Source organism: Aedes aegypti, chromosome 2 (assembly GCF_002204515.2).
Source record: "Aedes aegypti strain LVP_AGWG chromosome 2, AaegL5.0 Primary Assembly, whole genome shotgun sequence".
In the NCBI taxonomy this organism is placed as follows: domain Eukaryota; kingdom Metazoa; phylum Arthropoda; class Insecta; order Diptera; family Culicidae; genus Aedes; species Aedes aegypti.
This window is the reverse complement of record NC_035108.1, coordinates 312474510-312492583: the sequence shown is the minus strand read 5'-3', so window position 1 is coordinate 312492583 and position 18074 is coordinate 312474510. Positions and strand designations below refer to the sequence as shown.

Below are 18074 nucleotides of genomic sequence, written 5' to 3'. Positions count from 1 at the left end.
TAACTACAACATTTCCAATGTTAGTTCTTTCATCATGGGACAGCAATTGCATTTCTGCTCTGTAGAATTTACACCGCTCGTTATTTGTTAAGAAAATCGGACCCGAATAGCCGGGAGAAATCAAACGGAATCCTTCAATAAAGTATTTAGAAACTTTTTTATTTGGATACACCTATACCACATTTTTTATGTTTTGAACTAGCTTTACATACATTCCACGAGATTTCCGTGCGTTCTCTTATATTGGAACTTTTCAATCAACATAAAGAGAAAACACAAATTCAATCTCTAATGAGAAACTTTTCACTTGCCCCACATAATTAGAAAATTGACGGTGTTTCAATTTAGTTATTTTTAGGTCTATGTCGAATTAATTCTAAAACTTTTTTTATTGTAATTTAAAACTGTCAGAGGGAACAACTTAGAAGTGGTGCAGAAAATTATTTTCCGCAACTTTTTTCCACTGAAAATATTAAAATAAGATTGCACGCCACCAACTTGTTACGGAGTGATAGTTGGCAGGTTAACAATCTGTCGCAATAATGGCTGAATAATTTCAGAAATCTCTTACCTATCGTAATGTTCTCAATGGCCTCAAAGTTTTACGCATGAGTTTAATTCACATATTCAGTTAAATATACCAATTATTTTCACTTACCCCATTTACCCACTTGCCCGCGGTACCTTATGTATGAAACTGGATACCCCTAAACAAGCCAATTATAACATTTTTTGGCGTGTTCAGATTTCGGAATAGTTTGCACTGTCTTTATATTATTTTAACCTCACAATACAGCCCAAATTGTATTGGTTTTTCACAATACTCGAATGGAAAACTCAATTACCCAAACAAACACTCTCTCACATCACTACACGAACGCAATCTTCAGCCACAATAGACAATGTACAGTCAATCTACTTTATATACCATGCCCACACAGTTACGGATCACCCACAGTGACGGATCACTTTGGCATTCAACATCGGATAACTCGTTCAAAACATAAACGTTGACGTAAAACATATTTTTCCCATGTTTTACTATTTGTCTTCTACCATTTGTAATGTTAAACACAACATTCAACCGCTAAATAACGGTGTTTTTGACAAATGTTTAGTTGGTACCACACAGCTATCATTATATGGTCGTTTTCTTTAAGAAGTGCCGTCAGCATTCATAAGCTCCCACAGATAGTTAAATTCAAATGTTATAGCATAAAACATGCTCGTTCGCTTCGATTTAGTATGAATTCATCTTTGGAAAACATTTTTCTTGATTATTGATTCTAAATGCCGAATATTAGCACTTCTAACTAGTGATCCATAATATGGACCAGGAAATGATTGTTTACCACGGTTATGGATCACTTCCAAAGAATGTAGATTTCTGCAATTTTAAACATTGGATTCGACATTTTCAGACAAAAGCACTAAGAATAAAACTAATAAAACATAAAGGTTTGTTAATTTCCTTTTTTAGCAAACAAAAATGGGTGGAGAACTTGGTGTTGAGCGAAAACAGTTCATGTCTCAGTTACTACAATGCAGTATCACAATAAAAAAGGCATTTTACCCTTGTTTCCAGCTCTAACACTGCTATTTTTTGCAGTACCTAATATGTGACACATTGTTAACTTTCGTCAAATCATGCAACACAGCTGCATTGAGTTGAAAATCTCTTGATTTTGCGCACTGATCCGTAATATGTCACAATTTGATCCATAGTATGATAATTGATCCATAATATGGTTTTCAGAAACCGATACTATTTTTAGATTTTATGCAATCCTATGTAAATATTTCACTCAAAATAGTTTACTAACCGAAGTTCCAATCTGAAACGATTCTATTCGTGCTTTTAAATTACAATTTTATGTTTTCCATGTCGTTTTATTGAATTTTACAGACTGGACTCCACACTATTTGATCCATAACTGTGGGGTCATGGTAACATTCTGTTGAATTGAAAAGTTCAAGCACCTTTTAACAACACAGAAAGTTTGCATTTAGATCGGGTTATCACAACATCACAAGAAAACTCGCGACAAAGTCTTTAAAATCGAGAAAACTGTATCGAAATCAAAAGTTGGAACTCGTCAACTTCAAATGTTTTCCACTCGATAGCTTACAACGCTTACAACTACTCTCATGTTGTTCAATGTATTATAATCCCCTTCGATACAGCTGGTTTCCAGTATTGTAAGTTCGGTCAATCGTTAGAAAATGCAGTTCGACGAAAATTGATTTTTCTCGATATCCATGCAAGATACCCTACTTCGGAAGTAGGGCGCATTAGAGCGCATCCAGATGCAAATCGATTGCACCGCTTCCGAAGTTAGGCATCTCACATAGATTCTGAGAAAAATCAAACTTCGGCGAGATACCGATTCTAACTTTTTACCACGCCGACAATATTATTTTGCGGTATTCTCAATGAAACATGATTAAAAGCGCAAATTTTGCATACTTATTCAACCAAAATTTAGAGAGATTCCTATAGTAATCAATCACTTCCTCAAACATTACAATATAACATAACTAAACGAGTTAAACTTGTTAACATAGCTGACAAGTGCATCAAAAATCTGCTCAGTTTGTTAATATATTTTACAACAGGATTAACATTCCGTCTTATTTTGAAGGGGGATTAATTGGAAGGTTTTTGATATACGTCAAAATACCATTCACCATGCATTGAAGAAAAATCTGTACTTCAAAAAAATTAGGCTCCTCCAAATGATATATAGATGCGATTACAATACTCCCATACATTATAAGAATATTCCGAAATCTGTACATGCATGAGTGTTTTTTATTGTTACCAACACATATGCACTGCCCTTCTACGCCTAGGGGGAAATCTGCCAATGCCTGAGAACATAACTTAGGGAGTGTGGGGATGCAGCACCAACGACAACCCACTAAAACCAGCCCATGCACTGCACATCAGCAATTTTCGCTGAATTGCTCAAGTGGTGTACAGAGTGCACCGACATTACCTTTGGCAACAGACCCTCATCTCCCCGGAACCACCTTACGGTATTTATGGGGCTACCCCGTTTGGCTTAAAGTAATTTGGCATAAAGCCATTTGGCATAAAGTCGTTTGGCATAATGGTCATTTCGCATAATGGTCATTTGGCATAATGGACGTTTGGCATAAAAGAAAAGAAATTAGAAATTTAAATAGTGCTACTTAAAAGAAGATCTGGTGATCAAAAGAAGGGAAAATCGTCGATGAAAATGTTAGTAGTTATAATGCCAACGATGCAAAGAAGGCAAAATTGTCAATGAAAATGTTAGTAGTCACAATGCAAACCACTAGTTCAACAACTTAATGAGAAAGAACAGCCTGTGACCAAAAAAAGGGAAAATCACATATGAGAATGTTAGCAATGGTAATGCCAAAAACATTGCAATTCAGTTTTCAATGATTACGCCAAATGACTATTATGTCAAATGACTATTATGCCAAACGACCGTTATGCCAAATTATTTTATGCCAAACGGCTTTATGCCAAATGACGTCCCCCCTACTCGTTCTAAGCGCTTTTGACCAGGTCCTCCATACCTTAGTATGGATAGCGCCACGCTTTCCAGGAGCTTGCGTTTGCTGGCAATTAGACATCAGAGCTATTAGACATCACCCTCGATAGCGCCGCTTTAGCCGTAGATGCCCTTTTACAGGCATATTCAACGTGGCTAGCGAACTTGAGCTTGTCATCGGTCATTACCCCAAGATGCCTAAGGGATCGCTTGGACTCTATGGTGCAATCACCTACCGAGATAAGCGCCCGTTGCTCGGACTTGCAATTGTTGACCACCACCATTTCAGTCTTGTGACGGGTCAGTCCTAGTTTCCTAGACTTCATCCGTTCCTTAACTATGGAAATAGAGTGCGCTGCTGTCAACTCTACTTCCTCCATCGATTCGCCATAGACCATTAGGTTGATATCGTCGGCGAAAATAACAATCTTAACACCCGTTGGATGGGGCAGCCTCAGTACGTCATCGTACATCGCATTTCATGACATAGAGCCCAGGATTGAACCTTGAGGTACTCCCGCGGTAATCCGAACGTTTTTCTGCCCCGTGATATAACCGTCATAGAAAATTACAGGGGTCTTAATTGACACACCTAAAAACACTAAGCGTATTTCAGCTGAGTAAACTCCTATTCAGTTAGCAATATTAATCGGGCATCTTGTCCTGCCTTAACCTACTGTAAAAATGTCGGAAATATTGTAGAAAAATGTGCTGAAATTTTATGGTTTTCAATCAAATTGATGTTAAAAATTCGGCTTTATGTGGTTTTGGCCTTTTGTGATTTTTCCTTTTGTATGTTTTGGCCTTTTGTGTTTCGGCCTCTTGTGATTCATTGTTACAAGCATAAAACATAAAAAATATCGTAATAAATTAACGGCTTTTGATGAAAACCATGCTGCTCACCTGCAAAAAATATTTATGTCATAAAAAATGTATATTGCCCTCAAAAATGGCACTGACTCATCTTGCTTCGGTAAACTCACAAGATTATTCCAACCCACGATAAAAAGAAGCAAGGTATTGTATTCCGAAAATGACATTTGGTAGGGACGTCATTCCTATCGCAAACTCGAACGAGTGCAAAAGAAAGCAAGGCCTGCTTTTTTCTACTAACTATCCTATGAGCCACATGCTTGACGATAGGAATGACGACACATGTTTCGATAGAAAATCGTTGTTTACGCGTGCACGGGAAAAAATCTGTGGTAAAAATTACTATTTTAGCTGACTACGCCCATTCTTTTTTTTTTTTTTAAAGACACCGACACGTTAATGCTTCCAGTGGACGATTTGCCCTTTGAAGGAAGCACCACACTAGACAACGGACTAGCATGCAACGCCCAGTGGCACAGTCGAAAAACTTTCCTGATGAAAAATTTTCCGGGCTGAAGTGGGAATCGAACCCACACCCCTTGACTCGATGCGGCTAAATGCTTGGTAACACTAACCGCACGGCCACGAAGCCCACGAAATTCTTGAAACTACCATGGAATTTCAATTTACTATGTTTACGGTACATCCCACCACATTACTGGTACATTTGACAGAAATAATTTACAACAATCTGATTTCGACAACAAAATCAAGCGTATTTCTGCATGGTCTGATGAAAATTGCCGGTGCGAGCGCTTAAGTTAACCCCCTAAAATGGTAGTTTTTACCGCACATTTTTTTGCGTGTGGGAATGGGCTCCCAAGACGACAATTCGTCCGGTGGGGTGTGCTGCTGTCGTCATGATGATGGTTGACGAGAGCAATGTCAAACCCATACATGGTTTCAAAACATTCGGAACAAAATATTTATTTTCACCGCTCAAGTGAAGTTATGCACGAAATTGAATGAGATCCAATGGTAGAGAATTCATTTATCTACCCAATGATATTTTTAGGGGCAGCGGGGAATGTCCCGAAACGTGTTTTATTCAAGCGCAAAAATCGCTCAGGCGAAAGTTCCAATGAAACTAACCTCACATATCCTGGTTTTCCAACCTCAAACTAGTCCTACCAGCCGGATCTCAATTTTTAAGAAAGTAGTGCAATAATACAAAAAACAAACGTATGTAGAACATAGAGAATGGATATTCCTACCTTTTCCGCCTAACTATTTCACTGTTAACCGTCTTTAATCAGGAAAATAAAACATTTTTCCCCACAGCGGCATGTGATGGATGCGTGAAAAATCAAATCTCTCATCATCTGACTAGTTGCGCTACCAAAGTATAGATGGCTAACAGTATGTTGCGTTTCGCGATTGGGAGCGTATAGCCTACTGCCGTGAATCGCAGTCAGTCCCATCTGCATTGTTGTCAAAATAGGCAAATATTTTCAAAGCTAAACGATCACTCCGACATCTGGTGGCTAGTAGGAGAACTGGCAAAAAAGAGGTTGGGTTGAGAACTTACCGTGTGCAGCATAGGAAGGACCACACAATTTACACTTTTTCTCGGAATAGTTATTTTGTAGACGATCAGAGATCATTGAGAAACAGAATAAACTTTTTTTCCTCTGAAAATGTACAGATCCGGTCAGTGCTCATGTACTATTAGTGGGATAAAATTGGAAAATTGGTGTTTGGCAACATAGGTTATAAACTTCCGGATTCTTTGTTAGTGGTTAAATTTGTTGTGAAATCACACGTATGGCAAGAATAATGGTACAAAATGAGTATGCCAATGGGAAATAGTTCAATAATCGATTGATTATGAACTAATTTTTGAGTTGAAGAATTGACCTTTGGACGTAAACAAACATTTTCAGTGACATTTCTTTCATTCTTCCCCAGCGACCTCTATGACGGTGGCGCATTATATTTGCCTATAGGCAAATATTTTCAAAGCTAAACGATCACTCCGACATCTGGTGGCTAGTAGAAGAACCTTCAAAAAAGAGGTTTGGTTGAAAACGCACCGTGTGCAGCATAGGAAGATGCACACAATTTACACTTTTTCTCGGAATAGTTATTTTGTAGACGATCAGAGAGCATTAAAAAACATAATAAACTTGTTTTCAAACGAAAATGTACAGATCCGGTCAGTGCTCATGTACGATTAGTGGGATAAAATTGGAAAATTGGTGTTTGGCAACATAGGTTATAAACTTCCGGATTCTTTGTTAGTGGTCAAATTTGTTGTGAAATCACGCGTATCGCAAGAATAATGGTTCCAAATTGTTATGCCAATGGAAAATTGTTTAATAATCAAATGATTATGAGCTAATTTTTGGGTCGAAAAATTGAATTTTGGATGTAAACAAACATTCTCAATGACATTTCTTTCCTTCTTCCCTTGCGACCTCTATGATGGTGGCGCATACGCTCCCAATACGACAATTCGTCCGGTGGGGTGTGCTGCTGTCGTCATGATGATGGCAATGTCAAACTCATTCATGGTTTCAAAACATTCGGAACAAAATATTTTTTTTTCATCGTCTAAGTGAAGTAGTGTATAAAATTGAATGACATACAATGGTAGAGAATTCATTTCTCTTCCCAATGGTATTTTTAGAGGCAGCGGACAATGTTTCGAAACGTGTTTTATTCAAGTGCAAAAATCGCTCAGGTGAAAGTTTCAATGAAACTAACCTCACATATTCTGGTTTTCCAACCTCAAACTAGTGCTCCTACCAGCCGGATCTCATTTTTTATGAAAGTAGTGGAATGATATAAAAAACAAACGTATGTAGAACATAGAGTATGGATATTCCTACCTTCTCCGCCTAACTGTTTCACTGTGAAACGTCTTATATCAGGAAAATAAAACATTTTTCCCCACAGCGGCATGTGATGGATGCGTGAAAAATCAAATCTCTCATCATCTGACTAGTTGCGCTACCAAAGTATAGATGGCTAACAGTATGTTGCGTTTCGCGATTGGAGGCCTATTAAATTTGCCTATGAGCCTCTGTACGTGCCATAAATTCTTTTGTTCTCATGACTTTTACTGTGCGCCGTGTGTTGGTGCTGTCTCGCTCTCTCTCACGGGCAACTTGAAAACAGAGCGCACAGTAAAAGTCAAACATTTTATAGCATGCATAGGCTCATTGAGTTGATATCAATTTTCAAAATATCTCGCTATAATCTTTCAGCTGCACTAACGGGTGTTGTCTCGGTAAAATTAGGAAAAAAGATCATGTCGGATTGTTCCATAATGAAAAGTAATCGTGTATGAAAAATGAACCCTATTTTGGTCGTCTTTAAATTTTCCTAGGGGAGGTATCGGAGTGAAAACCAATATGTGAAAGTCTCAGAAGGATTCGAACATGTTTGAATTTTCTGGAAATTTTTGAATATTCGTATGGAAAACGATTTTGTAAACTTAACGGTCCATTTTCTCAATGCCTACTTTTTATAGATGGAACTGACTTGCGATTCATGGCAGTATGTTAGTTTCATAAAGATGCTCATTTTGAGAACTAATCAATTTTGTTAAATGTTTCACATCTTAGTATTTCTCGTTGAAACCAGACCGTCATCGCACATTTCGTTGGAATTTGATTATTTTTGTCTCACTGTTCACTCACTGTTTGCTTGAATCTGTTTAAATTTTGTAGATAACATGCGTTTTGGTTAATTCAAATTGATGATTCTTTGATGATATCGTCAAGTGATATGTCTCACAAAGGCGTCGCGTCCACATGTGCAACATGTGCACTGCACAGGTGGGAGCTCGTTCATCCTAGCCACCCACAATATGTACTACTCTTAAAGTACAATTCGATAATTTTCTTAATAAAATTAAATTTATTTATTTTCAATTATCTCTCATTGATAGCTTGCAACGGAATTTTCATCTAGCAAAATATTTGTTGTTAAATTTTTGCTATGCAAATTAAATGAAAAAGCTGTTTCGTGCGACGCACGATCTGGGACCTATTTTTTTCTTCGCGCTCATCGCGATGCATGCTACGCAACACATTGTTCCACGCTACACTTCGTTGCTGTGACGTTGAAAACCAACGCGTGCACTCTCATCGGGAAACGCACTAGTCCAGTTGTTAATTACACCTATCGTTTGTCTGGTGAGTTGCACGCTTACTGTCAATGATGATGTCACGCTACACGATAAGTGTTCATCTGCAACAACCAGACAGCTCACCAATCCACCGCGAGGTGGATCGTGCTGAGTTGTTGAGTTGAAGGAGAGCGAAAGAAGGAAGGCACAAAAGTCTGTTTGACAGCTCTGGAGAAAGCGCGTGCGCACGGACAGAGCGCGTGCGCACGGAAAGAGCGCCAGTTCGGCTCGATTTGCAATGATCGGTTATTATTATTATTTTTTCGCTATTGGATATTCTATGGTTTGGTTGATCGATGTTAAAGTTTGTTTTAAAAGCAGCTCCACTTATTTTAAAACATATTGCCGTGTACAATAGTAGACAACACAACTAATTTAATTAAAATAATTTGAAATTATAATTAGTACATATACAAAAGGGGAAGAACGTTTAGGCTGGTTGTGCATTACGATAAAATCTCTTAACATAAGCAATGCTTGTTGTTGGTTCTTGTGGAAGGATCAACTTGTTCGGCTTAACGAATCTTATTTTAAATATCGAATAACACCACATGCAATTGAACAAAAAGGATGTGATTACAATAGACTTTTGATATTTTCAATTCTGAACCACCGCAAAAAAAATATTGGGAATCAAAATTCTCCTGAGAGGGACGATGTGGGGGAGGCTCATTCTAATTAATATTGTCGTTCAATTATGGGGATAAATTAAAATTGTTATTGTTCTATACATACTTATTTATTATAATTACCTGTAAATATTGATACAGCACAATTCAAGTATTTAAATATCAAATAGCAAACATAGATATGGTCGGTGTTCAGACAGACTGAACCAAGTGTTTTTTTCAATCGAGTAAGAAAAATGTACCCCAAACATGTGAAACATCAAAATCTTATAGATATTTACTGTAATAATGGAACTTATCTATTTGATGATACATTTGTATCAAAATAACATGGAAGATTTAAAATTGATGGAGTTCTTTACGTATCCTTAGAGCTCCAAAATTCATCTAGTCTGGTCTGTCTAAACACCGACCATATGACTCTCAAAAACTCATGAGAATGGTATTTTACTCTTTGAACTGTTATTTAATTTGGATGTGTTTAAAAGATTTATAAATTTAATTTATTATTGATGTTACGAGCTATGTCTGTAGTTAAACTTAATGCTACACAAGAAATATATTTGAATCAAAGTATTTTTATATATAAATCATATGAAAAAAAATGTTCCAGAAAGTACTCTAGAATTCTTTGGGAGCGTCTCCCGGGATTCTTCCTTAAATCATTCATGAATCCTTCAAATCCTCTCTGGGATTGTTCTGCTGAAAATCTTGAGATTATTTCTGAATTTTCTTCCAGATATCGCTTTGGGATTCATCCAAAAAAAACGTCACCATTCCGGTATTACTTCTGAGATTCTTTCGGATATCCCATTGCGATTATTCTGGACATCTTTTTGGATTTTTTGCAGAACTCTGTATGTGATTTTGCGTGTATCTCCTTAAGGATTACTTTTGAAATCCAGGAAATTAAATTCTTTGAAATTCTTGAAAATTGTTTTCGAAATACTATGGAAGATTTTACCATAAATCCTGATGCAATCCATTTGGAAATTTAAAGAGGATTTTATCAAAAAATGTACGACTCTACTAGAAATTCTTCGAGAATTCCTCCGAAAATAACTCTAGATTTTTATCCGGAAATACTTCTGGTATTCTTATGAGAATGCCTCTGGTATTCTTCCAAAAATGACTTGAGATGCTTTCGGAAATCTTTCTGAAATTCTTCAAGAAATTTCACTGAGATTTTTACGCCAATATCTTTGAAATACTCCTGGGACTCTAACAAAAATCCTGTTGGTGTTTTTTTTCGGATATCTTTCTATTCTAAATTTTTCAATAAATTTTGATGGGATTGTGCTGTAAAACCTGCTAAGATTCATCCAAAAATACGACTGTCATTCTTCCGGATATCATTCAAGAATTCCACCGGAAGTTTTCGTGAGATTCAACCGTAAATCGTTCTGGTATTTTTCAGAAATTCCATTGAGATTCTTAAAAATATCCTTCTGAAAAATTTTCTGAGAATTGTTTTGGGATTATAGAAGGATTTCCAGAAGAATTCCAAGGCGATTCACAGAAACATCACTTCTGTATGAAGGATTATCGTTAATATCTGAAATTATCCCATCCCATCTTTTAGAAAAAGTATACAAAAACATCAATAACCACGAACGTTACAAGACTATGGACAAACGAGACATCCAGAAGATCACTAGAGGATTTCAACCAGAATCATATGTGTCTTTCACTCATTTGTTATTCAAAATTCATTCTCAATACATTTCAGCAATCTGCAAACATCACTGCCGGCAAGTGGCGCTCCAGTGTCCCGGCAAAGAACTGGTCGCGTCAATGAGCTATATCAACAGTACGTTAGACAACGTACGATGGAAAACTGGAAGTTCTGGATCGTAAGTTTAACTCCACTATTACCGCACACAACATTATCCAAGCATGGTTATCTATCTTTTCGTTTCAGTTTGGCCTTATATTCGAGCCGTTAATGAATACCTTCAACCAAACCGTGTCTGTTGCTAGCTTGGATGAAATGTGTCGATCTTGCCAACTGTGGGTAGATCAGCACTGCTCGCTTGTGGAGCTCAGACCGGGTATGTCTTGTAACGTTCCAGTTGATGTGCCTATTAATAATGAATTCAATTCTTTTTGCTTCACAGCCGTGTCTAACAAATTACGTCAGCTGTCAACAACGACAGACATTCTATCAGATCCACCTACATCTCTTCAGGAGGAAGTGCTGAAAGCTATGGCCTCCGCACAACCATTGCCCGGTTCCAGCGGTGCACCTACTGCAGGAAGCAGTAGTCACAGTGGAAGTAACGCGAACAGTCCCAATCCACCGTCCGGTGGCTTTTAAAAAAATATATATATAGATATGATGACAAAATATGGCGGAGCACTGCATTGATAGCAACTTTTAAGAATGAGATTACTGTGTTTAAACAATCAATCAGTGCCTTAGAAAGAAATTTGTCCCTTTATGAAAATAAACGTAAACGAACCTCAAATTGAGGGACAACGCCACCCATTTCATTGTTACCTGAGATTACATGTGACCATTGATTTCCACTATCCGCTGCAAATGCGACTAAGCGTTTTACTTATAGCAACAATGTTGAACCGGCGTGAATGCCTATGATTTGATCAATTACCTAGTGATAGCATTTGCTTTCGATGAGTAACAGTTTCAATCCGTCGAATATTTGTTTGTCTGATGCTTACCATTATGACACCTTAATTTCGCATCGTACATATCCTAGCTTTGAGTCGTAGAGAATAAAATTCTAAATCTTAGTCGTACTATTAAGTTTATTTAAGCTCAAAATGGGGACTGAGCAGCAGTCATTTGTTACAGCTTGGCAGATATATGAGTGCATATTTGAAAGAAACGAGAGTCCGTAATAGAAGCGAATTTAGTAATATGCCCATTCGGATGGGTTGAAGAGTCACATAGTGTGTTGCAGATATAGATTTTACCACTGTTACGTTTTTTTTTTGTTCAAAGATTACGATTCATATTAAAAATATTAAACTAGTGGTTAACTAAATAAATCGATAACACAACAGAATAAATATATTTTTGTGAAGATTTTGAATTGATGTATTGACGTAATTTACATCCGAAAAACCATGCTGTTTGAGAAATCTTGATAATCTTCGCTTCAATAGTGTTTTGCTCGAGTTATTTCAACTAAATCCATCTGTACAGTGGATCTAATGAATTGTTGCAACACTTGAAGTTAATATTAGTATTGTGATGAGCTTAGCGGAAAGGGCAGCGTGTTTAGGTTCACGCCAAAAGTAGTTGTTGATTACAACCGGGAGAATGTAATAGAGCTGCACTTCTCAATATTCTCTTCCATTCCATTTTCCCTGCACCACTTCAACAGTGCGTCTACATCCATTTGAAGTGCGCAACAATCAACAAGGGGCGTCACCACACGGAAGAATTTTAAATCATCTGCATACATCAATTAATTAATTTATTTAGTTAACATCTAAACGGTAACACTGAATCAACAATTTTACGACACAATACTCGGTTCGTGGCCGCATCTCTCCATCCTCGGTTCTGCCCCACGCTCGCCAAATCGATGCGCACTTGATCCGCCCACCTAGCTCGCTGCGCTTCACGCCTTCTTGTACCAACCGGATCCGACGCGAACACCATCTTTGCAGGGTTACTGTCCGGCATTCTTGCAACATGCCCTGCCCATCGTATCCTTCCAGCTTTGGCCACCTTCTGGCTATTGGGTTCGCCGTAGAGTTGGGCGAGCTCGTGGTTCATCCTTCGCCGCCACACACCGTTTTCCTGCACACCACCAAAGATCGTTTTAAACACCCGACGTTCGAAGACTCCAAGTGCTTGCAAGTCCTCCTCTAGCATCGTCGACGTTTCATGCCCGTAGAGGACTACCGGCCTTATAAGCGTTTTGTACATGGTACATTTGGTGCGGGTGTGAATCTTTTTTGACCGCAGCTTCTTGTGGAGGCTGTAGTAGGGCCGCTGATTATGATGACGCCTCCGCGAACGAACTGGAATGCTCACCAGAAATCTTCACGCTATTCTGCACACCGTCCGTCGTTGCTCTTATTAGTCTTGCAAGCTTCCCGGGAAAGCTGTACTCGTCCATGATTTTCCATAGCTCTTCGCGGTCAATGCTATCATAAGCCGCTTTAAAATCGAAGAACATGTGGTGCGTTGGGACTTGGTATTCACGGCATTTCTGGAGGATTTTTCGTACAGTGAAGATTTGGTCCGTCGTCGAGCGGCCGTTGATGAAACCAGCTTGATAACTTCCTACAAACTCATTTTCTATTGGTGATAGACGACGTATGTATGCAGATGATTTAAAACACGAAGAGAATCTGGGATAGCACTTTGTAGGTGGCATTCAGAATAGTGAACGCACGATAGTTTTCACATTCCAGTTTGTCCCCTTCTTGTAGATGGGGCATATAATCCCTTGATTCCACTTCTCCGGCAGCTGTTCCGTTTCCCAGATTCTGACAACCAGCCGGTGCAGGGAGGCAGCCAACCTCTCCGGGCCCATTTTGATTAGTTCAGCTCCAATACCATCCTTACCAGCATCCTTGTTGTTCTTGAGCTGGTTGATGGCATCCTTAACTTCCCTCAATGTGAGGACAGGTTGGTTTCCTCCATCCGCCGTGCTGACGTAGTCACTTCCTCCGCTGTCGTGACCCTCTGCGCCTGAGTTCTCCGTGCCATTCAGGTGTTCATAGTAGTTCTGCTTCCACCTTTCAATCACCTCACGTCCGTCCGTCACGATGCTGCCGTCCTTATCCCTACACATTTCGGCTCGCGGCACAAAGCCTTTTGGGATGCGATAAGCTTCTCGTAGAACTTTTGCGTTCCTTGTGAACGATGCAGCTGCTCCATTTCTTCACATTCCGCTTCTTCCAGGCGGCGCTTTTTGTCCCGGAATAGACGGGTTTGCTGCTTCCGTTTCCTTTTATATCGCTCCACGTTTTGTCGCGTTCCTTGCTGCAGCATTGCAGCCCGCGCTGCATCCTTCTCCTCCAAAACCTACGATACCACGATAGGTCCAGCCGTCGATAATGACGGAGAAGTGCCGTCCATCAATCAGAACGTGGTCGATCTGTAATTATGTCTGTTGTGGTAATCTCCAGGTGTACCTGTATAGAAGGCTGTGCTGGAAGTAGGTGCTACGAATGGCCGTATTCTTAGAGGCGGCGAAATCAATTAGTGGTAAGCCAGCCACCACCCGATCACGCGCCTCTGCATATCACCCATCACTATAAAAGCTGTTCCCAGCTCGTGCGTGTTGCCGCAGCTCTGGTAGATGGTATTGTTACCTCTAAACGTTCGCACCATTGATCCCTTCCAACACACTTCCTGCAATGCTACGATGCCGAATCCACGGTCCTTCAGCACGTCGGCGAGTATGCGTGTGCATCCGATGAAGTTGAGAGATTTACAGTTCCACGTACCGAGCTTCCAATCGCTAGTCCCTTTATGCCGCTGTGATCTTCGTCGGCAAATCTCTAGTGATTCTTTTATGAAATTCCTCAACAAATTTCCGTTTTTTTTCAGTTGTTCATCAAGAAGTTCATCCGTGTAGGTATTCTATTTGAATTCTATCAGAAGCAACACTCTGATTTTTGTTTGGTTTAAATTTAAATAGCGTTAGCGTTAGCGTTAGCGTAGTTACGGTATACTTCGTAGATTGGATACTAGCAACATTCATATTTCTTTTTAATAATCTCATCCTGACTACTTTCAAGAACAAGGCAGGGGAGTATACCTTGTTCAAATCATAAACAAGAATACTAAAAGCATGAATATCGCTATTCCCGGCCACGCCCATCTTTACCGTAACTTGGGATAGGGGAAGGAAATGTTGATGTAGCACTTACTTAATGAGAGGCCACCGACTCAGCGACACCCTCATAAGTGCTACGGAGTTGGAGGTTGGGGAAGGTATATTGTCAGGATTTGCCTAGAAAGCTGGCGATAGACCATAAATATATGTTGTTTAAGCGTTTTCAAATTAATCTTTTGAATGCCGGCAATCAAAAGAGAAAACAATAGCTTATTTATAGTATAAATAGTATTTCGCGAAATGCTTGTCGATTGTGCAGTAATATTTTTGCTCGATAACCAGTAAAAAGCAAAACCGATCCCTCCAGGGTCATCAGATTGTATAAAATAACGATACGCGTAAAAAAAAAATCACGCCTATTGAAAAACTGTACTGTGCCCATTGAAAAACTGTACTGGGTGGTACTGTATTTTTAGATAATCGAAAAACGAAAGGAAGCGCGTTCGAACTAAAAACCCTTGGATAACACAGTCGGTTTTTCTGCACAAAATTATACGAAAAGCAGAATCGATCCCTCCAGGGTCATCGAACGGCTAAAAAGCATCCACAACCGATTGTTAGTTGCGTAACACCCGCCCGGACAGAATGCGCAATATGAACATAATTATCAAACTCCGAAAATAACATTTTCCGTTCAAGAAACGATCAGAAGTTCCACGACGCGGACAAAAACGATCCGGAAGGCTCACAAAAGAAAAAGTATCATACTGGAACAAACTCACCGGATTGATTCTCTAAATTTATGTGCTGCCTGTCACTTCCGGATGGTTCGGTGAACTTAGGGCAGCCAAAAACCAACAGTACTGAGGACACAAATCAAACAAATCACTTTTTCATTTTTCACTTTTCACTATTCCATTTCTGAATCTTTTGTTTGGTTTAAATTTAAATGCACACAATCCACATTTCGAATTTTGAAGAACATAATTCTGGAGAACCAGAAAGCCATTCACGCTAAAAACTTGGTTGACTGGTCACCGCCAGCGAGAGGTGAATCGATCAAGTTTTCAACTTAAACGTTGGTCTGGTTCTCCAGATTTGGTCCTATTGAAGATTTGAGATTTGGCTGTGATTAATCTTCGCCTTTATGGATACTATTAAGAATTGTTAAAAAATCACTTCAATAATAGATGACTTATAGAATGCCTACCAGAATTTATTCATGTATGAGTCAACATATATTTCTTTAGAAATAACTCCTCATAAGTTACCACTTTAATGAAGATAATAATAATAATCTTCCTGGCCTTCCTTTATGGACAAATATTGAATCGAATTGATTTTTTTCAAGAATTCTTCTAAATATTTTTGCAAGAGTTCTCCTAATAGCATTATGAGAGTTTCTCAAGTTTTTCAAGAAAACCATTTAAGGATAGTTTTTTTTTTTTTTAGAAATGTATGTTTGCTTCCCTGAACGCTATTATCCAAATGTTTCTTAAATTTACTACTAGAATTTTACCAGAAATTTTCCAATGAGTTGGCCAAACATAATTAGTCCAATAGTTAAACTAGGAATTATGCTAATAACATTAAGTTTTATAGTAAACCAAGTATTTTCTTCAAGAATTACATATACGCATTAACGTGTACTTTATGAATGAGGTTTGCTATAATTTGTCGTTCATTGTCCTTTATGAGTGTCTACCTCAAGTTGCTTGAATTGTACCAAGATAACCAAATACGTTACGACTGAGGTGAATATCATATAAATAACTCTATTATTGATGTCGAAAAATCCATTAGCCGAAAAGTTTTTCTTTTGGTGCAAGTTGCCAAGTAGAAAATGGTTGATCTGATTCACCATTTGGCTATCAGTGATATCATTGTCGTCATTGGTGTAATGTCGAATGCACAGAACAACTTCGTTTGCCTGAAAAGTGAATTACAAAAACATTACATCAATGTAAGGGGTTAATCTTTCAATGTGGAACGTCTTAAAATCCAAATACGGTCGACACTAAGCTTTATGTTAGCTAATATAAAAATGCAATTAACATTCTGTAGTATCATAATGACCTTACCTGTACACTAATAACATCAAGCATATAAAACATGTACGAAACCAAGCATGTATTCCATCCAGCAAAAAACAGCAATGTGGGTGAAAGATCAGAACGGAGCCAAAGCTGATCTAGCGATATGAGCACAAAGTACGAGGTCAAACTGCATCGAAAGAATGCAATAATGCACATGTGCACCATAAAAAGTCCATAGTAATCATTAAAGGTTTGCAGTAAATTGAAATGCAAGCTGCATTTATTCAAAGTTTGTACAATCTGTCTGTTACTACCAGCACGAAACACTATATGCAAACTTTCTTTTAGTTGTGCGAAACAAGATTGCATTATCCAAATCTGAACCAATAGGTGGAAATTGTAGATATCAAACATCAAGCCTTCTATAACATCAACGAATCGTAGAAATTGAGTTTCCCAGGATCTACTATGGTTGGCAAACATGTCTACAACCCTTGCTGTAAGAAGAGTACAGCATATGATTAGTATTACTCCTAGCTTGACTGGGCTTCTATAAGACATATATTGCAAACGCCAAATTATATTAAAAAATGATTTAAGTTTATCCATGTATATCACACTATGAACAGAAAGGGTTAAGAGTATAATTTTCCACTGAAAATATCCGGTTAAAAGAACAAACATAGACGTTTTATCTTGAGACTTGAATAAGACCATTGGTGGTGGACATTCATATTGCATAAATCCGAATAGTAGAAAGATTAAGTGAACGCCTAGTGAATATACACAATAGAAGACATCTTTTGTTCGACGTTGTTTGGTGAAAATTAGGCTTGGAAATGGGAGGAGTCCCAATAAACTGAGAATACGAATCAAATGCGTCTGTATTGCAAGAAGCTCCATAACTGTGTTTGCTTTTCCGATGCAATTTCACGATCATACATATTCTAATTTATGATACCCTAACTGTGATAGTGCATTTCTGCCAGACGATGACAAATTGTTACATTTATTATGCATATCGAAAGACACGTTGTGCAATTTATGAAGATAGCTGCAAGTACTGAATTCGGGAACTACTGGTGTTCTGT

The 18074-nt window shown here is 38.3% G+C and overlaps 2 protein-coding genes across 9 annotated transcripts in view; one reads left to right on the top strand and one right to left on the bottom strand.

Annotated features, from left to right (window-relative positions):
- LOC5568981 (carbohydrate-responsive element-binding protein) overlaps positions 1–12030 on the top strand; it is a 184121-nt gene extending 172091 nt beyond the window's left edge. For all 8 annotated transcript variants that reach the window (XM_021845703.1, XM_021845701.1, XM_021845702.1 and 5 more), the window contains 3 exons: positions 10912–11035; positions 11104–11233; positions 11300–12030. In XM_021845703.1, coding sequence (XP_021701395.1) covers positions 10912–11035; positions 11104–11233; positions 11300–11499 — 454 coding nt within the window. In that variant the 3' untranslated portion in view covers positions 11500–12030. The remainder of the gene's footprint in view (positions 1–10911; positions 11036–11103; positions 11234–11299) is intronic.
- Positions 12031–16416: 4386 nt separating this feature from the next.
- LOC23687655 (putative gustatory receptor 28b) lies at positions 16417–17870 on the bottom strand. Its single transcript, XM_011495068.2, has 2 exons — positions 17029–17870; positions 16417–16877 (listed from the first exon to the last, which is right to left on the bottom strand). Exons 1-2 carry the CDS (start codon positions 17722–17724, stop codon positions 16629–16631), a joined length of 945 nt encoding a protein of 314 aa, XP_011493370.2. The 5' UTR covers positions 17725–17870; the 3' UTR covers positions 16417–16628.
- Positions 17871–18074: the final 204 nt, after the last annotated feature.

Excerpts from the sequence above, each read along its gene's own strand:
- LOC23687655 (XM_011495068.2), bottom strand. The coding sequence starts at position 17,724 with ATGCAATATGAATGTCCACCACCAATGGTCTTATTCAAGTCTCAAGAT. Across the intron at positions 16,878-17,028 it reads TTGATGTTATTAGTGTACAG|GCAAACGAAGTTGTTCTGTG; the intron begins GTAAGGTCATTA and ends TTCACTTTTCAG.